The sequence below is a fragment of the Paroedura picta genome, chromosome 14 (assembly GCF_049243985.1).
Source record: "Paroedura picta isolate Pp20150507F chromosome 14, Ppicta_v3.0, whole genome shotgun sequence".
NCBI lineage: Eukaryota > Metazoa > Chordata > Lepidosauria > Squamata > Gekkonidae > Paroedura > Paroedura picta.
In genome coordinates, this window is record NC_135382.1 from 20,519,895 (window position 1) to 20,536,453 (window position 16,559).

A 16,559-nucleotide genomic window follows, 5' to 3' on the forward strand; every position below is an offset into this window, starting at 1 on the left:
GGGAATCTCCCAGACTTTATGGAGGGGAAAAGAGGGGGAGAAAAAGCTAATTCCCATTCAAGTTATCTGCCTTGGTGACACTCACAGAGCCTTGATACTCTTTTCTTCTGATTTGATTCACACTATTATGGTGGGGAAAACGGGAAAAGAGAGATGATCAAGGCACAGAATAGCTGCAGAACACTGAATTTGATGAAGAAAGCCCCAGTCATGAGGCAGGGTAATGTGACCACCTTGCACAATACAGGAAAAAGAACTCACTGCCCTTAGCTAGAGCCTGCCTTACCCCATCCTTCCCCTTCACAAGAGTGGAAAAACCTTCTCTGTTCAGAGCTAGTGAATGGGCTTTATTTCAATACAGTTGAGAGCAAAACCAACTCCGGAGAACTTCTGTTCTGGAGAACTTCTAGACACTGTAGCAAATGCAAGGGATGAGACATGCAAAGCAGTCTTCCTCAACTCAAGTTGCTGTTGCTTCTCATCAAGACTGGGAAAAACAAAAGGAAATTATCTTCCAAGGCATTATATGCCAAGGACAGCTGAGCTCAATCAGGCTGCTAGAATTGCACCCGAATCTCTGCTTAGCCGTAATTCTTGGCGGCATGTTCTTGGGCTTATCACCATATCCCCTGACCTGCCTCCCAGAATTTGTTATAATAGAGGGGGAAACATCTCAGGTCCTTGGAGGAACAGCTATGATCAATCTGGATTAGAAGCATATGACTGAAAGAAACGAAGACATGCCTGTCATTACAGTCAGTGCTGCAAAAAATTCTGAATACCCATCCACCCTTATTTCTCTGAGTCTCCCTGTCTGTACACCTCTGTATGCCTTGTCAATGTGGTCACCAAGATATTGCTGCAAGGAGTAGCAGCTTTTATTCAAACACTCTTCCCATACAAAAGATCAGCCTTTGGCCACTTAGGGCCACCCAAGGGACAACTCATCTGGACTCAAGCAGATTTGCAACTAATGCTGCTGGTCACAGAACATATCTATGACCTACTATGCCAGAACATATCTATGACCGAACAAGCCCAGCAATCTTCCTAAGAAAGCTCCCTCTGCTAGGGAGCCTTCAACAGCCTCACCTACAAGAAGGGGAACTGCATTAATTGCCTGTTTTAAGTTACATATTTCAACTTAACGGCTGGGCATCGGTTGCCACCACCCACCCAGGGTCCTCTGCGGTGACAAAGGCAGGGAGAACGAGACAGACAAACAGGCAACCTACTGACAGGGCCGTTGCAGAGATTACAAGAGAAATGCCTTTATGCAGGGGCTAAACCGGGCCTGGGAAGAGACCCAGAGAGAGCACCTACCAGCTTCACACGAGGCACCGGGGCCGGGAGGGAGAAAGGTAGACCTGCTCCTGGACAGGGAGGCTCGCCACCGCCCTTACCTTCCAGGCTTTCGCATTGCACCAGGTTGACGTAATCGGACTGGCTGAGCACCCCCGCCTTGAAGCCGCGCACCAGGCCCTCCAGGTAGCCGCTGTCGACGTTGAAGTACAGCTCGGGGAAAGAGGACAGCATCGTGGGGGCGAGACGCCAAATGGACCAGCGGCGGCAGCTACAGAGGCGGAAGCGGCTCCCGGCCTGTCACGTGACGTTGCAAAGGGCGCCGGGCGATTTATGCTGCGCGTGCGCGACTCTACGTCACGCGCTCTGAGGGCGGCGGTGCGTCACTAATTCACGCGACCCCAACGAACATAGAGAGGGTAAGGCTAGAGCAGCCACATCATCTATGGACGTTCTTCTGTCAAAATTAGTCTGTTTGTGGCACTGTGGGGGGTTTTTTCACCTATTCCTCGCGCAGGACGCGGGGAAAATGAGCGTTGATCCGAAATTTTGATGTGGGGGATTTTCAGCCTTGAGGGCAGCCAGGCCTGAAGTGCCCCGCAGGCTCCCTCGTTGCCTCCGTCGGGTACTTTGCCTGGAAATGATCCGGAGACTCCTCCTGCCGCAGTCCTCTGTTTTGTTTTCATAGCTCAAATAATGGTCGGGATCCCCGTTCTACAGATGGTGACAAAAGCGCGAGGGGGGGTTATGATTCCCAGGTTCATGCGAAAAGGCAGGGCATTGCCAAAATGACCGAGGAATTATTAAGAAGGCAGAGAAATGGACCGAGGCTCTAAGGCAGGGGTAGTCAAACTGCGGACCTCCAGATGTCCATCGACTACAGTTCCCATGAGCCCCTGCCAGCTGGCTGGGGCTCATGGGAATTGTAGTCCATGGACATCTGGAGAGCCGCAGTTTGACTACCCCTGCTCTAAGGGTTGATTGGCTGTGAACAAGCCACAACAGCAGCAAAGCAAATAAGGCACTTGCATGAAGCAATGATCAGAAGGAAGACGTTCACCGGGGAGAATTGTCAGGCATGGTGTAAATGGATGAATTTAAGCTAGCCAGGGCTGCGTTGTGAGGGGTAATCAATTAAGAGGCCATTGGATCAAGTGACACGAGATAAAAAGAATGAACAGGAAAAAACAGCCATCTTTTGTGCTTATAAGCAGCTAACCTACATTGGGGAGACTGGAGACAGCTGCAGATATGTGGAATGAATTGAGGGACTTGCAGGGGAAAACATGCCTAAAGAGTGAAATGAGTTGTTATCTGTGTGGAGTCTCTGGTTACCTAAAAAGAAATTGCCTGGGAACACATACTGAATGAATTTCAAGACAATAAAACAAGAACGAAAGGGCCCACCCACTACTGATGGAGAGAATTTAGAGTTTTTAGATTTATGTTGGGACAAGTATTTAATTAGTGGTACACTGATTTGGGAGCACCGGCTCACATGACAAATGATGTAAGGTTTTTCCAAAGTTTTTAATCACAAAGAAAGGAGAAGTTTGTTTGAAAAGATGGGCCATCTTCAGAAGCCTGCAGAATCATGACGTCTATTAAAGACAAGCAGATTATCAGTAATGAAAATGAGTTGGATGCAAGAGGGACTCAGTGTAACTTCTATAGAGGTGAATATCAAATGGAGCGTAATAATGTTTCCAGCCAGTGAAGAAGAAATTCCTACAGGGTACCACGTATGGGAAAGCCTGTTAGGTAGGGGTATAGGTATTGTCATCTTTCCTTCTAAGTGTTTTTTCCTTTTTTGGTCCCAGAATGGAATACTTTGGCTTGCTCCCTGCTTCTTCCCTTTTTCTCCTGTTCTTTTCTGTTGGTCATGTACTTAGGTATAGATTCTCCTCCCTTCAGCAATGTTAGTTCCAAAATAAATTGTTATGTTTCATATCTGTATATGTTAAATACTCACTTTGCTAACAGTGGGCTTCTGCCAGCATACGTTTTACATACAGAGGAAGAAAGAGCTTTCCCACCGTCAGCCATTACCCCAACCAACTTCCAGTTCTCCAGGAAACAGACTCTACAATGGGATGAAATGCCCCCACCCAACTGTTACTTGGGTCACTGACAGTTATTCCAGGTGTGAAGATATCCACAAAATGTGTATTTGAAGAAATATGGTGAGCTTGTTTTTACATTACTGAGTACTTTTCCAGCCAAGCCGATATTTTGAAAATTCCATCATTTTTTGTTCTAACAGGAAAACAACACCTCTTTAACTCAGCAGTCTTGATTTTATTTATTTATTTACTGAGTTGCGACCAACACTTGAACTTACTAGTCGGATTGTTTGGGGTCACTACATTTGTTTATTTGTTATAATTTTATCTCACCCTTTCTCCAATGAGCACAAGTTCTTCTCTCTTCTATATTATCCTTTCAACATCCTTGGGAGAGTGAGAGGTCACCTGGTAAGCTTTGTGGCAGAGGAGATATTCAAACCGGTTTTACACATCCCAGTTACTCCACTGACTTTCTTTATGTTGTGAAAGATAATAGCCACACAAAATATTATGTCTTAGACATTGTGTAGTCAATATGCTGCCTGAAGTTGTTACAGGAGCCAGATTTTTACATAATAGTGGTGGTTAGAATTGTTTCTTATAGTACTTCAAAGCTTTTAGCAATATGTTTTAATTGCTATACGCTGTTTTGGAAGGCAGTCTGCCACAGGGTTTAAAATATAAGAGATGTCTTCAGACACACAGTTCTGAATTGGCTCAACAGAGGTTTTACACATTGGCTTCTTGCTTCTGTCCACAACGTAATTCTTGTGTGCTCAGTTGTAAAGGAAGATGGTACCTGTACCACTAATGGTTGCACACAAGAGGGAGTTTTTAGCTTGTGAAATGGCCTGCAGGGGTGAATTCAACACACCCAATGAATATGACTCTTCCTATTGTGTATCTTTGATTAATCACAGCAGTGTCTTCAGTAAGGAGAGAAACAAAGAAATATGATGGGCACCTTATGGAGAGCTAGAAGTTTGTAGATCTGATTTTGCTTTGAAAACAAACACTTAAGACTTTTGTAACTCCTTTACTTAGACTATTTATTAGAACAGTAAAAGGAGCATGAGAAAGACCAGCTTGCACACAAGGACGAGAGAAAAACCCTTCAGAATTCAGGCTAGTTCTTGCCACATGGAAAAGTGTTGCTGAATTTCTTGCAAAAGCAGTTGGCATTGAAAAAGCGGCAGTAGCAAGTGGCACAAGGATCACAGCAAGGGAGTTTGTGGCCGAGGCAGGATTCCTGCAAGCGGATGCATCTCCTCGGGGAGCGCTCCTCCCGTCCCTGGGCCTGCAGAGCTGACGACAACATCTGCAGGGAGAGCAACAGGACATCATAACTCTGGCTTGCTGATGGCAAAAATAGGCAACATTTTAAATGTGGCAGGGAGGGCAGCTTGAAAATGCCTTCACTGCTATGAGAACATACAAATGCACATTTAATTTCCTGGAACCTTTCTCCCCAGTGCAACCAAACTTTTAAAATCTTGTTGACTTCATTTATACCTCTCCTTTCTCCCCAAGAGGGACTCACAGTGGTTTACATTAGCGATCCCCAACCTGTGGGCCGCGGACCACATGTGGTCCGTCGACTAATTGGAGGTGGGCCACAAAGGATGCCTTCTCCCCCCCCCCTCCGGCCCTTTACTTCATCCTCCCTGGCCCTTTACAACACACTTCGGGTGTCATTGTCTCCCATCACTCCCAGATGGGACTATCTCGTTGCAGAGAAACAAGCTCAGGGTTCCCATTGATTTGTCATTATCATGAGTTAAAATTTCCATGAAAATAAAATGTTCATGTTCATTGTTGTGGCGTGTCTGTATCTTATTTTGAAGGGATGTTTAAACATTACCATAGCGATCAGAGAGCGTTAGGGCAGTGGTTGAGAGTAGAGGAGTAAACTACCCCCCCCCCCACCGGGCCTCAGTAAAATTGTCAAGCGTTGAGTAGTCCCCGGTGATAAAAAGGTTGGGGACCATTGGTTTACATCACTCCCCTCCATTTTATCCTCACAACCATGCAAAGTAGGTTAGGCAGTGTGTGCATGACTGGCCCAAAGTCACCCAGCAAACTTCCATCCATGGCAGAGTACAGATTTGAACCCGGGTCTCCCAGATCCTAGTCCTACCCTCTCACCAATATACAATGCTGGCTTCTGGGAGTTGATATCCCACCATGGGTGGCCCTGTTTGGGCTGAAAGGTGGGATAATAAATGTTAGGGATAATTAAAAGCTGTCTCTGTGTATCTGTTGCTTGGCCTCATATTATCCTCCCTTCTAATCCATACTTTTCCTACTGTGTTACAATGCTGATGGATATTTTTTGTTCTTGATACAGTGCCATATGAGGATATGAGTGCCCATTAGCAAACATACGCTGTTTTAAAATGTTCTGAACAAGAGAAGACCACCTGATCTAGGATTTGATTTGCAAGACATTGTGAAGCTGGGCTTTAAAAAGAGCCTTCCAGAGTGCCCTGCTAGTTTCAAGAGGGCCTGTTCAAAGATAATTCCATTCCATCTTATTTACCCCCCAGCAGGGTGTAGCAGGCTGCAGTGCATTTGAGTGAGGACATCCTGTTGTGTTAATCTGTTCCTATGGAACTGCAAAAAAAACCCCCACAAAAACATAAAAAGCAAGCTGTTTCAGTGGGTGTACAGGCACAAGCGCTAATCTTAACTACAAATAAAGCTGCTTTTTAGTTTTTATTGCAGTATTCATATTTTTTTTAGAAATATGTATGTCTACAGTTATCTGTGGCCTTATATAAAAGGAAAAAGTTTTGAGATTGCTGCCCTCTGGGAAGTTCTTGCTCTGCTCCCATTCATTTGCACAAATTTGCACAAAAGAACATCCACATGCCAAAGGCATTATGCTCTGTTTAATTCACTGCAAGGAGAATTTTTTAAAAAATACTGCCTGATTTGCTCAGTGTTAATTGAACATTTGCTCCACCAGTCTCACTATAAAATGTTCTCCGGCCTTGGCATTTTGCAGCGTTATTTAACCTGTGTGGGATATGGTATGGGGTGTGGGAGCTTTTGAGTACATACCTTCATCATCCTTTCCAATTTAATAGTCACATGATAATAGGGCTCCCATAGCACTCAGGGCCCCGTGTGTGTGTCTTGTAGAGCTGGCAAAAATCCTCTTCTCCCTGAGGCCATGGAGAAAGGCCGTTGCTGCAAATAGGCAGCGCTGAACTGGATAGACTGATGGATATCCTCTGCATAAGTCTGCTTCATATGTCCCAGAAAGGGTTTTTCAACATACCTGTGACTCTATCATGCCAGCTTCTGGCACAAGGTCATCTTGGGCTATTGGAACCTCTAGAGCCAGCTGTTCAAAATCTGAGAAAGAAAGTGAAACTTTAAAAAGACATCTGAAAAATGCTGGTTGGATAACAATTCTGTTATTTGGGGGATCCTACTGGAATACATAACCCCCCCTTTTTTTTTGTTTCTGGATATGTGTGCATTTATTGCTGTAGGTTTGGTGTCCCATCACTGTTTGACCTAAGGGACTGACGCGGCAATCTATGGTGAGATAACGTTACCACTATGACTATTTCTTCAAGAGCAGGATGGGAGGACAATGGTTAGGAAATGATTTCTCAGTACTTGTGAGATCCTGGAGAAGATGAGCAACCCAGCAGAGACAAGATGGGCAGGTGTGTGTGTGTGTGTAGATGAAAGAGCAGTTTGAATTTGGCTGGGAAACAGCCATGGATAGCTGTGAGCTGGCAGAAATGCCTGGCTCCTGATTAAATTGGTCTAATGCAGTTAAGATCTACCACCTGAACCCCACTTATAAAGAAAGCCAATATTGGAATACTCCACTAATAAGGCCTCTGCCAGGTCAGTGATGCCGATGGAACTTGCCAACCAATATTCCCTCTGATTATTTTCCCCCTACTCAACAGAGCAGTTCACATCCTGGGCAGAATGTAACTGCTGTAATCTTAAAATGGGTTGTGGGCAGTGTGAGAACTGTGTAGCCCCAGATTGCTACTGAGCAGGACTTGTAGATAACTTGGCTGAATACCTCACCATGTGAAACCTCCTCTATTTCTTTGTTTCTTTCTTTCTTTGTTTATGTATTTCTCATTTATATACTGCCCTTCCCTTGTGACTCAGGGCGATTGACAGAAAACATGAACAGGTACAGTATAAATTCAATAATAGTAGTAGTGGTGATAGGAACAGTAACAGTAGTAACAGTAACAATAACAGCAGTAATGATTGGATGTTAACATATCAGCTGCAACTGTAACCCCAAACCTCAATGCAGGATTGCCACTTAATGTCTTTAAAGAGCATATCTGTATGGGAGGAGGGGTTCTGGGAGCCCAGTAGATGTTGCTCGTTCGATTGACCTCAACCAAATGCCTCAACCAAATGCCTGGCAGAAGAGTTCTGTTTTGCAGGTCCTGCAGCACTGTGCTAGCTCCGACAGGGCCCGGATCTCTTCAGGGAGCTCATTCCACCAGGTTGGAGCCAGGACAGAGAATGATCTAGCCCTGGTTGAGGCCAAACAGGCTTCCTTGGGGCCAGGGATCACCAGCCAGTTGGTATTGGCTGAGCACAATGCTCTCTTGAGGGGTGTAGGCAGGGAGGTGGTCCTTCAGGTATCAAGACAGGATTCCTGGATTCAGCCTGTAGGACTGTGGAACTTAACATAATTCATGCATGGTATGTAGATTGTATGTATTTTTATGGGCCTTACTTATTTTTAAGTTAACCTGAATTAGGGCCATTTCCCACGGCTTAAAAATAGCACAATGGTTGCTAATTGAAAACGCTACTAATTTGGCATTACCCACGACGTCGTAGACAATCTGCAACACTCCTGAAACCGATCAGCAATAAGCGCTTCGTTTTAGCGCTTTCAGGGGAATCCAGAAAAGTGGATTCACCCTCCGGATAGCGATACACTCCTGCAACCAATCTGCAACACTAGCGCTAAAGACCTGTGCGTTACCATTGTTGCTGGTTCTTCAAAGTCCCTCCCCCTGGCTCTCTTCTCTGAGCTTCCGGCGAAGCGATCGCCATTTTTTTTTCTCGGAGCGAGCGGGGATAAACGCACCGGCGAGCCTCTTTCTGTTTAGAGGCTTCCCTGGCTTCATTCCTTCACCTTTAGTCACTAAGCACAAACCACTTAAAAGCCCGTTTGCTGAAATAAAGTCCCTTTATTTTTTACACATAAATTCAGCCGAAAATCGAGCCCGTGAGAAGGGGGGGGGGATTTTTTTTTTATCACTCGAGGCAGCGTGCAAACGATCATACAATCAAACGACAGCTCACATTAGGCAGCTGGATGGGTCTCTCCGTAGCAACGAATCTACACAGATTCGTTGCTATGGGTCTGTTTTTTTTTTTTTAAACCTTTCTTAAAGGGAAAGCGGCTGTTTGGGAGCATGCTAACGGCTGCCCATTGGCTGCTTGACGGCCAGGGGCGGGACGAGCTTGGCAATAGCGCTTCCTTTCTAGCGATTTCTGCCGAGACCGGAAGCCTGTGGGAAACGCTAAAAAACGCAACTGATTCCACTACAAAGCCAGGTGTGCAAAACGACGAATTCCACTATTTTAAATGGCGATTTTTCATTCCGCAAACAATTTGCAACAAAGATCCCTGTGCGAAAAGGCCCTTAGTATTGCTAATTATGTTTGTGCCTTCCTAGAACAACTGTAAATTTTTCTCATTCTCGTTATTCTGCTGCAGTTTGCACCCTTGCAAATTTTATTCAGCTGGAATCAGTTCTGATAATAATGAGAGTAACTTCTTAAGAATGCTTGTCTGGAAGCCTAAAGCCCAGCAAACAGCACAGGGACATGGTAAAACTGGCAACCTGCATTAAGCCCTCAAGTGCGCCAACGTATTACTTGCTCAGAGGAACATGAAACAATGCTGCAGAAACCTGAGTTTTTTTCCCACTCATACACTCTAAATAAGCTCTAAGTACCTTGTGAAGTGTGAACTTCTCTGGACTGGATTCAATGAGGATTACTTTTTCTGCAAAAGTTTTTGGCGAAAAATTGAGAAGTGTGATTCATGAGATTTAATATAAATAGAATAGAGATGCCATGTATTCTCAACTACCCATAATAGCGTCATCAGATGCCAGTGGGATTTGTGCAGCTTCTAAAACAACGACCAAAAAGAGAGGTAAGCTATTCACAACCATGGTTTCCTCCAGCCAGCTTTCCTCTGACGCATCAAAATAATTCCTCCCTGATCAGTTGAGCTCAGTCAGAGGAGAAGAGCAGCCAGATGGGGTCCAGCAGATGTTGCTGATAAAATGACATGTGCCACAGGATAAACAAGACCAGCAAGGGATTTTTCAATAGTTTTTTGTGTCCTTCACACTGCGTATAAAACATTTCTGAGCACTGAATAACATGCACACATGATTTTGGCAGATCATGGAATTTTTGTACATGCAAGAGCTAGGGCAGGGGAAGGGGACAGCAGAAGTTGCAAAGATTGGGCTTGGGGAGGCGGAGATGTCGAAGACCTAAGATGGAACTGCGGAAAATAATGTTACTTCAATAACCCCCGTGGTGCCAGCCTCCGCCTCCACTGCTGCAACAGCTAGTAAGTTGTTTAAAAACAGTTCTCAAGAAGAAAACATGTTAAGCGCAGCAGAGGTAGCTTGATAGTGCTGTTGGTGCTTACCAAACACATTGCCTGTTTTGACCCTGGGGTGACCAATACAAAAAATTGGCCATGAAAGTTTTCAGCACAGGACCCTAGCGGCTGCATTTTGTACCAGCTGGAGTTTCCGGATCAGAGACAGGGATAGGCCCGCGTAGAGCGAGTTACAGAAATCTAATCTGGAGGTGACCGTTGCATGGATCACAGTGGCCAGGTGTTCGGGGGACAGGTAGGGCGCTAGTAGCCGGGCTTGGCAAAGATGGAAAAATGCCTGGCCGGCTACTTTCCTGACCTGCGCCTCCATAGTCAGGGAGGCATCAATGGTCACACCCAAGTTTCTGGCCTGGGACGCAATGGTAAGATGCGCCCCTGCCAGGGTGGGTAAATGCGCTTCCTGTTCCCGCCCCCTACTTCCCAGCCACAGGACCTCCGTCTTAAGACCTCCGTCTTAAAGAACATTAATTTATTCAATGCAATAAAAAAGATACACATAATAAAAAGAATATCCTTTATAGGTACAAGGCCAACATGTGACTCCAACCATTAAAAACCATGCAAATCCACTTTGTGTTTTCTAAAGCGGCATATATCCTACCTAGTACATGAGGAAGAAGGCAGGATGGTGGGCTAATGTGCCTCCTTGACATGCCAAGCAATGCCAAGCTGACCAGTCACTGAAATCGTTGGCATGTGTGCCTGAAGCACAGGACGGTTTCCTTTGGTAGATGATGAATCCAGCATGACCATTTTTTGAACCCTCTACCTGTTTTTGCTCTGACCTGCACAAGCAGATGAAGGGGGTGGTGAAAGGGAACTGACCTGGGGATGCCTCTTTGACCAGTTGCAGAAGGCTGGGGTAACTGGCCCTTCCTGCTTCCTCCAGGATGGATCCCACCTCATCCAGAGGGTTGTGGCTGGAGCTCGAGGCAAAGACAGCATGGATTCCCTGCAGGAGCCCCAAAGACAGCAGGAGCAGTCCCAGCATGGTCCTAGGTCACCTGCAGAGACAGGGGGAGAGGGGGCTGCAATCAGCAAGCAAAACGAACCTGGAAGCTGCCCAAACTTGGGGTGAGATGGATTTGAGGATGGCCTGTACTATTTCCTTCAGTGCTTCAGATGCAAAAATACAGGAGACACAATACCCCTGTGCTCACACCCCAGGTGTTGCTGCCTGAACTGCCCACACTGAGAACATAGCATATTGCCAAAATCTCTGGCTATGTTAACTATAACAGGCTGTATGATGTGCTGCCATGAACAGCATGGTCAGTACTAGCATGATCTTGTCAGATTTTGGAAGCTAAGCAGGATCGGTCCTGGGATGGGAGCCCACCAAAGAACTCTGGGGCTGTTTTGGAGAGGCAGGCAAGAACAAAACCACCTCTGTTCAATTCTTGCCTTCAAAACCCTTTGGGGTCACTTTAAGTCTGCTCGTGATTTGATGGCATGTAGGAAGAACACTCCCACTACAGAACAGGTAGTTTTGCTAAGCAGCTGATTAAAGACAGTAGGGTGTGTTTTTGTAATTGTATACAAGAATATAGTTATTCTGTAATTTGCTAGAAGCCCTAGAGTACCCTAGAGTATATTACCGTGCCAATAGCCAACTCTGCAAGCCAAATTGAAGATAGCTGTTAGGTTTGTTTCTTTTCCCCATTCTTATGTTTTAACGTTTTTATAAACTGCTTTAATGCTCTGCTGTAAACCACCCCAAGCTTGTTTGTGGAGAGGGGCAGCCTATAAGCTGAATAATAAATAAATAAAACACACACATACCCCATGTGCAGATTAACAAACCCAGACAGAATATTCTCAGGTGGAAAAGACATTCGTTATAATGACCAGTTAACGGAACATAAGCTGCAAGATATGAAATGGCAGGCTATGTGCCATCTGGGGCCCTCATGCTCATATGTGCCATGGCCAAGATGGATCCACTGCTCTCTTGTTTGGTCTAGATACGCAGTTATATGAGGAGGCAGAGGTGGTAGAATGGAGAGAATCACTGATTGCAGGAGGTGGCATCATACCATTCAAAGTTTCCCTAGATTCCTGTTTCTCTGCAACTGGCTAATCAGCACAGGTGATAAACGCTTAGATTGCAACCTTTTCTCCTTGGAGCAATTATCCCCCTGCTGACGTCTAAAGTTCTACCACCGCATTGGGTAGACCCAAGCTGGGGCTCTTCAACTCAAGGAATTGAGGGAGAACACACGCATGAAATTTGTCCAACCAGTTTATGAAACAGGATCTCCTTTGACTACTCCAAAACATCTATGCTGAGGATCATGAAACCTGCATGGATAAAAGCCGTGGAGGCTATAGTAAGGAAGGGAGCAGAATGAGATGGAGTGAAAAAGACTGGTTTAGGAAAGGCTTCTCCCCAAAAGGCAATACAGGCAGTGACATCAGGGACAGGAGCTACAATCAGGGACTGTTTCGCTAAGTAAGGGGCATGAGACTATAAGTATTGCTTAGAAGCTGTAATTTGTGCAGCCAATATAGCTTTCCTGCAACGATCCCCAGGGAAGTTGTGGCTGACTGAATGCAAGTTTTAAAATGAGCTTGAACTGATAAGAGTCAAGTAAAGATTTCTTGGCTTGCTCCTAACAGTTCCAACATTTATTAATTAATTTTATTTATTTATTTATGTTCCCTTCCAGAGCAGTCTTTCTCTTTTTAGTCTCTTTCTTTTTCAGAGCAACTCTGATCAATAGATCCTAAGCCACGACTAAAAGAGCATTCAATTAGTTGCTAAAGGAAAATATGATAGGATGAATGTTTCAACCTAATAAGGTTATATTTGGATCACTGTCTAGCATCAGCTAGGGCAGGGGATCCCTTTGGGAATTATTGAACGATAAACATGGTAAAAGGCAAAATCCATCAATTCCTGAAGACAGTATAAGAAGAAGACAAAGAGTTGGTTCTTATATGCTGCTTTTCTCTGCCAGAAGGAGTCTCAAAGCGGCTTATAGTGGCTTTCCCTTTCATCTTCCCACAATAGGTACCCTTTGAGGTGGGTGAGGCTGAGAGAGCCCTGATATTACTGAAGAAGAAGAAGAGCCCTGATATTACTGCCCGGTCAGAACAGCTCTATCAGTGTTGTGGTGAGCCCAAGGTCACCCAGCTGGCTGCATGTGGGGGAGTGGGGAATCAAACCCGGCTTGCCAGATTAGAAGTCAGCACTCCTAACCACTACACCAAAGAACATCCCAGTGTTTTATGAAAGAGTATCAATTTTAGCCCCAAGGCCATAAGGACAAAGACGATCTGGATATGGAACATTACAAAATCTCCCACACAATACTGCAGAAGCACTAGAGTAAATGCTTTAGTAAACCAAGGAACTCTTAAATTTCTCAGAACAAAGCTCAAGTCCAGTGGCACCTTAAGACTAACAAAGTTTAATTCAAAGCATAAGCTTTCGTGTGCAAGCACCCTTGCATAGGAAAGCTGTTACTACAGTCTAAAAGGTGCCACTGGACTCAAACTTAGTTCTGCTGCTTCAGCCATGCCAACATGGCAACACACCTGAATCTGTCTTTGTTAAATATCTCAGATAGGAAGACAAGGTCCAAGGTGGAAAAATGGGCTGAACAACCTCAGCAAGCACAAATTACTGTGCTGTCATGATCGAGTTTGGTAAGACAAGGCTAGGCAATGGAAGGGGTCTCCGGCTCCTGAACAGTCAAACTATCCAAAACTAGGTTAAGTAGGGAGCATCCTGTTCTTAGAGGAGGAAACTTTGTAGAGGACTTGGTACAAATGGGATAAAAACAAGGAAGTGGAGATACGGGTCAGATAGCATTGGCAGGAAAGGTGTGAAGATGTATTACTGCCAATCTCCCAACAATAAAGATCAGTTCCTATGGATAAAATGGCTACTTTGAAGGGTGAACTATGGCATCGTACACTGCTAAGGTTCCTGCCCTCCACAAGCCATGTCCTTCTCAGGCCCTATCCCCAAAATCTCCAGGTATTTCCCGACTCAGAGCTGACAACCTTCAACCCTGCAGGTCAGGCTGGATTTTTCTTGTTCATGCTGCCTGTTTTGGGATTCTCTCTGTCTCCTATTATGCACATCTGTGGCTCCCCTTCTGGCCTTCCCATTCAGTGTCAAGCACAACTGCCAGGACAACGAATGAGGCCCTCTTCTGTACCAGAAGGAATGATATGCAGAGGTGGCCAAACTGTGGCTCTCCTAGCAGAGGCTCATGGTCATTGTAGTCCATGGAGAGAAGGGGAGCCAGTTTGGCCATCCCTGCTATAAAGCAATCTCCCCTCCCCGTAATGTACAGCTTGATCTGTGTGCTGTCTGGAGAAAGTGGGCTCAAACGTGAGTCTCTCCAGTCTGTGAGTGCTCCTTGTAGTGAACCAAACAAGGGAACGGCTGAAACAATTCTCATTCCCACCACCCTTCCTTCCTTCCTTCCTTCCTTCCTTCCTTCCTTCCTTCCTTCCTTGCTTCCTTCCTTACTTTCTTGCTTCCTTCCCTGCTTCTTTCCTTGTAGAATGCAGGATATCTAAATCAACATTTTTCATTTTCTCTGTCCCTAGCAAGACATCGCTTCAGGAAACTGACTCACCCGCTAGATGCTTAAATAGGTCTATGTTTTATGGCCTTGTGTTGCTACAGAAAAAAAAAAAGCATTTTCGCAGACAAATTTCAGAAATAAAAACCTCATGTTATAATCAAATCTCTCCTCCTGCAGACCTCGCTTCCCCCCCCCCCTTTCACATCACCCTCCATGACGCTCAGGATCACCTAAAAAGAGGTTATTCCGTTTTATCTTTGCAACAATCAAGTGCAGTAAAATAAGCCAGGGGGAGGAATGGTAGTCGAATGAGCTTCCCTTCCATAGTCTAATGCTCAGTCCACTAGAGGTCTCCAGAGCAAAGTGATGAAACAGCTTGCATCTAGCTCTTTTTTCATCTCGCCCTTCCTCCACGGAACACAGGGTGACCTGCCTTGTTCTTCCATCTCCCATCTTATTCTCACAACAACCCTGTGGGGTAGGCTAGACTAGAGGTGTGTCGTGCCCAAGGTTACTTAAGCAAGCTTCACGACAGAGTGCAAACTAGAACTCGGTTTCCCAGATCCTAGTCCAGTTCAAGGGAGGCACAGGGGAGTGGCACACCAGGCTATTTCTACTTGGCATCCAGGGCCAGATCTCCACCCAGGCAACCAAGGCACTGGCAGCGCTGCTGTTGCACAGGAGGCACCACATTCATTTTCCCTACAAGAATTCCCAAAATAATGCTGGAGAAATAGACTCTGACTCACAATGTTGAAATAGATGGTTGGTAATCTTTGAAGGTGCTACTGGACTTCCTGCCTGCCATCACCTTCCAGACCTGCACAGCCTCCCACGGAGTTCAAGGTCAATCCCGGAGACGCCAGCAGTGCTTGATCCAAGCATGTCTGGCCAGTCTCCGCCAGCACACCAGTATCTTCCCAAACAGACATAATTTTGCGGAGGGGGCATCCAAAAAGATTCCATGCGCCTCCTCTAAGTTTTACATCACAAATGATTCTCTTCCCATACAGCAGAGCCTTGCACGCTTCCAAGGGGGACATGCACAGATGTCATATTGAGTCAGACCATTCGGGATCGATTTAGGCTAGTATTTGTCTGCTCTGATGGCTCTCCCTTTAACTGAGGGTGACAGCATTTGAACCTGGGACCTTTGCAGAGTGGTGGTACCTTACTCCGTGGAATTTGTTTCATGCTACATATCCGCTCGTTGCCATGAAAGATGGAAATGTACCGTACCTGGACTTCTCGTCTGCCGCTCTGACGCTGTGGCTCTGCTCTGAGCTGCACGTTGACCACCGATTTATATTAATCGCTCCTAATTAAGTGCCTGGGCCACATGACTGGTATCTAAAGGATGGGTGGGCTTCCATGTCTGAATTGCTTCGTGTGTTTTTTCCCTCGCACTCCTCCTGACTTATTCCTCACTCCTCCTGGCTTGAGAATACTTACACATTTATTTGGAGCAATCCAGAGAAGTCATTCCTCTCTGAACTTTGTGCCACCCCAGCCAGAGAGTTCTGAAAGAGGTAACCCCAGTTGGGGCACCCACAAATGAAAATATAGGGAATTACGTATGCTTCATGATCGAGCAGAGACCATTCCCAAGGCTCAGCGGTGCTCTGAGGTTTTGAATAAAAGACACCCTTGTTGACTTTTCTTCAAACGTGGATACTAACAAAGGAAGCCCTGGTTGCTTCTTGGAGGGGAGGCCAACAAAGACTATCAGGGTTATTGCACAGAGGCGGGCAATGGCAAACCACCTCTGCTCATCTCTTGCTTTGAGAACCCCCATGGGCTTGAGGACACTTTCCACCATTTCCAACATTGGAAGGAGAACATGGAATGCATGAAGTACATGGAATGCATGAAGGAAAATAGGGAAGAATTGAAGACAAGATTTTCAGATTTTTAAGATGGTCCCCTTCATGCCATTGAACAATGAAGCCATGAAGTGTGTTCTTGAAGCTCTGGGATGTAAAGCACCTA

At 45.5% G+C, this 16,559-nt stretch overlaps 2 protein-coding genes across 3 annotated transcripts in view; both read right to left on the reverse strand.

The window, feature by feature from the left end:
- Positions 1-1,631, reverse strand: part of ATP6V0D1 (ATPase H+ transporting V0 subunit d1) — a 34,761-nt gene extending 33,130 nt beyond the window's left edge. Inside the window, exon 1 of the mRNA XM_077309835.1 lies at positions 1,404-1,631. Within this exon, the coding sequence (XP_077165950.1) occupies positions 1,404-1,536 (133 nt within the window). The 5' untranslated portion in view covers positions 1,537-1,631. The remainder of the gene's footprint in view (positions 1-1,403) is intronic.
- A 2,863-nt stretch (positions 1,632-4,494) lies between these two features.
- AGRP (agouti related neuropeptide) lies at positions 4,495-15,840 on the reverse strand. Of its 2 annotated transcripts, none has more exons than XM_077309836.1 (4): positions 15,810-15,840; positions 10,852-11,030; positions 6,652-6,728; positions 4,495-4,686 (listed from the first exon to the last, which is right to left on the reverse strand). In XM_077309836.1, exons 2-4 carry the CDS (start codon positions 11,015-11,017, stop codon positions 4,495-4,497), a joined length of 435 nt encoding a protein of 144 aa, XP_077165951.1. In that variant the 5' UTR covers positions 11,018-11,030; positions 15,810-15,840. The 2 variants fall into 2 exon arrangements, with proteins under 2 accessions (XP_077165951.1, XP_077165952.1); XM_077309837.1 differs by lacking the exon at positions 15,810-15,840 and adding an exon at positions 15,320-15,454.
- Between the last annotated feature and the right edge of the window lie 719 nt (positions 15,841-16,559).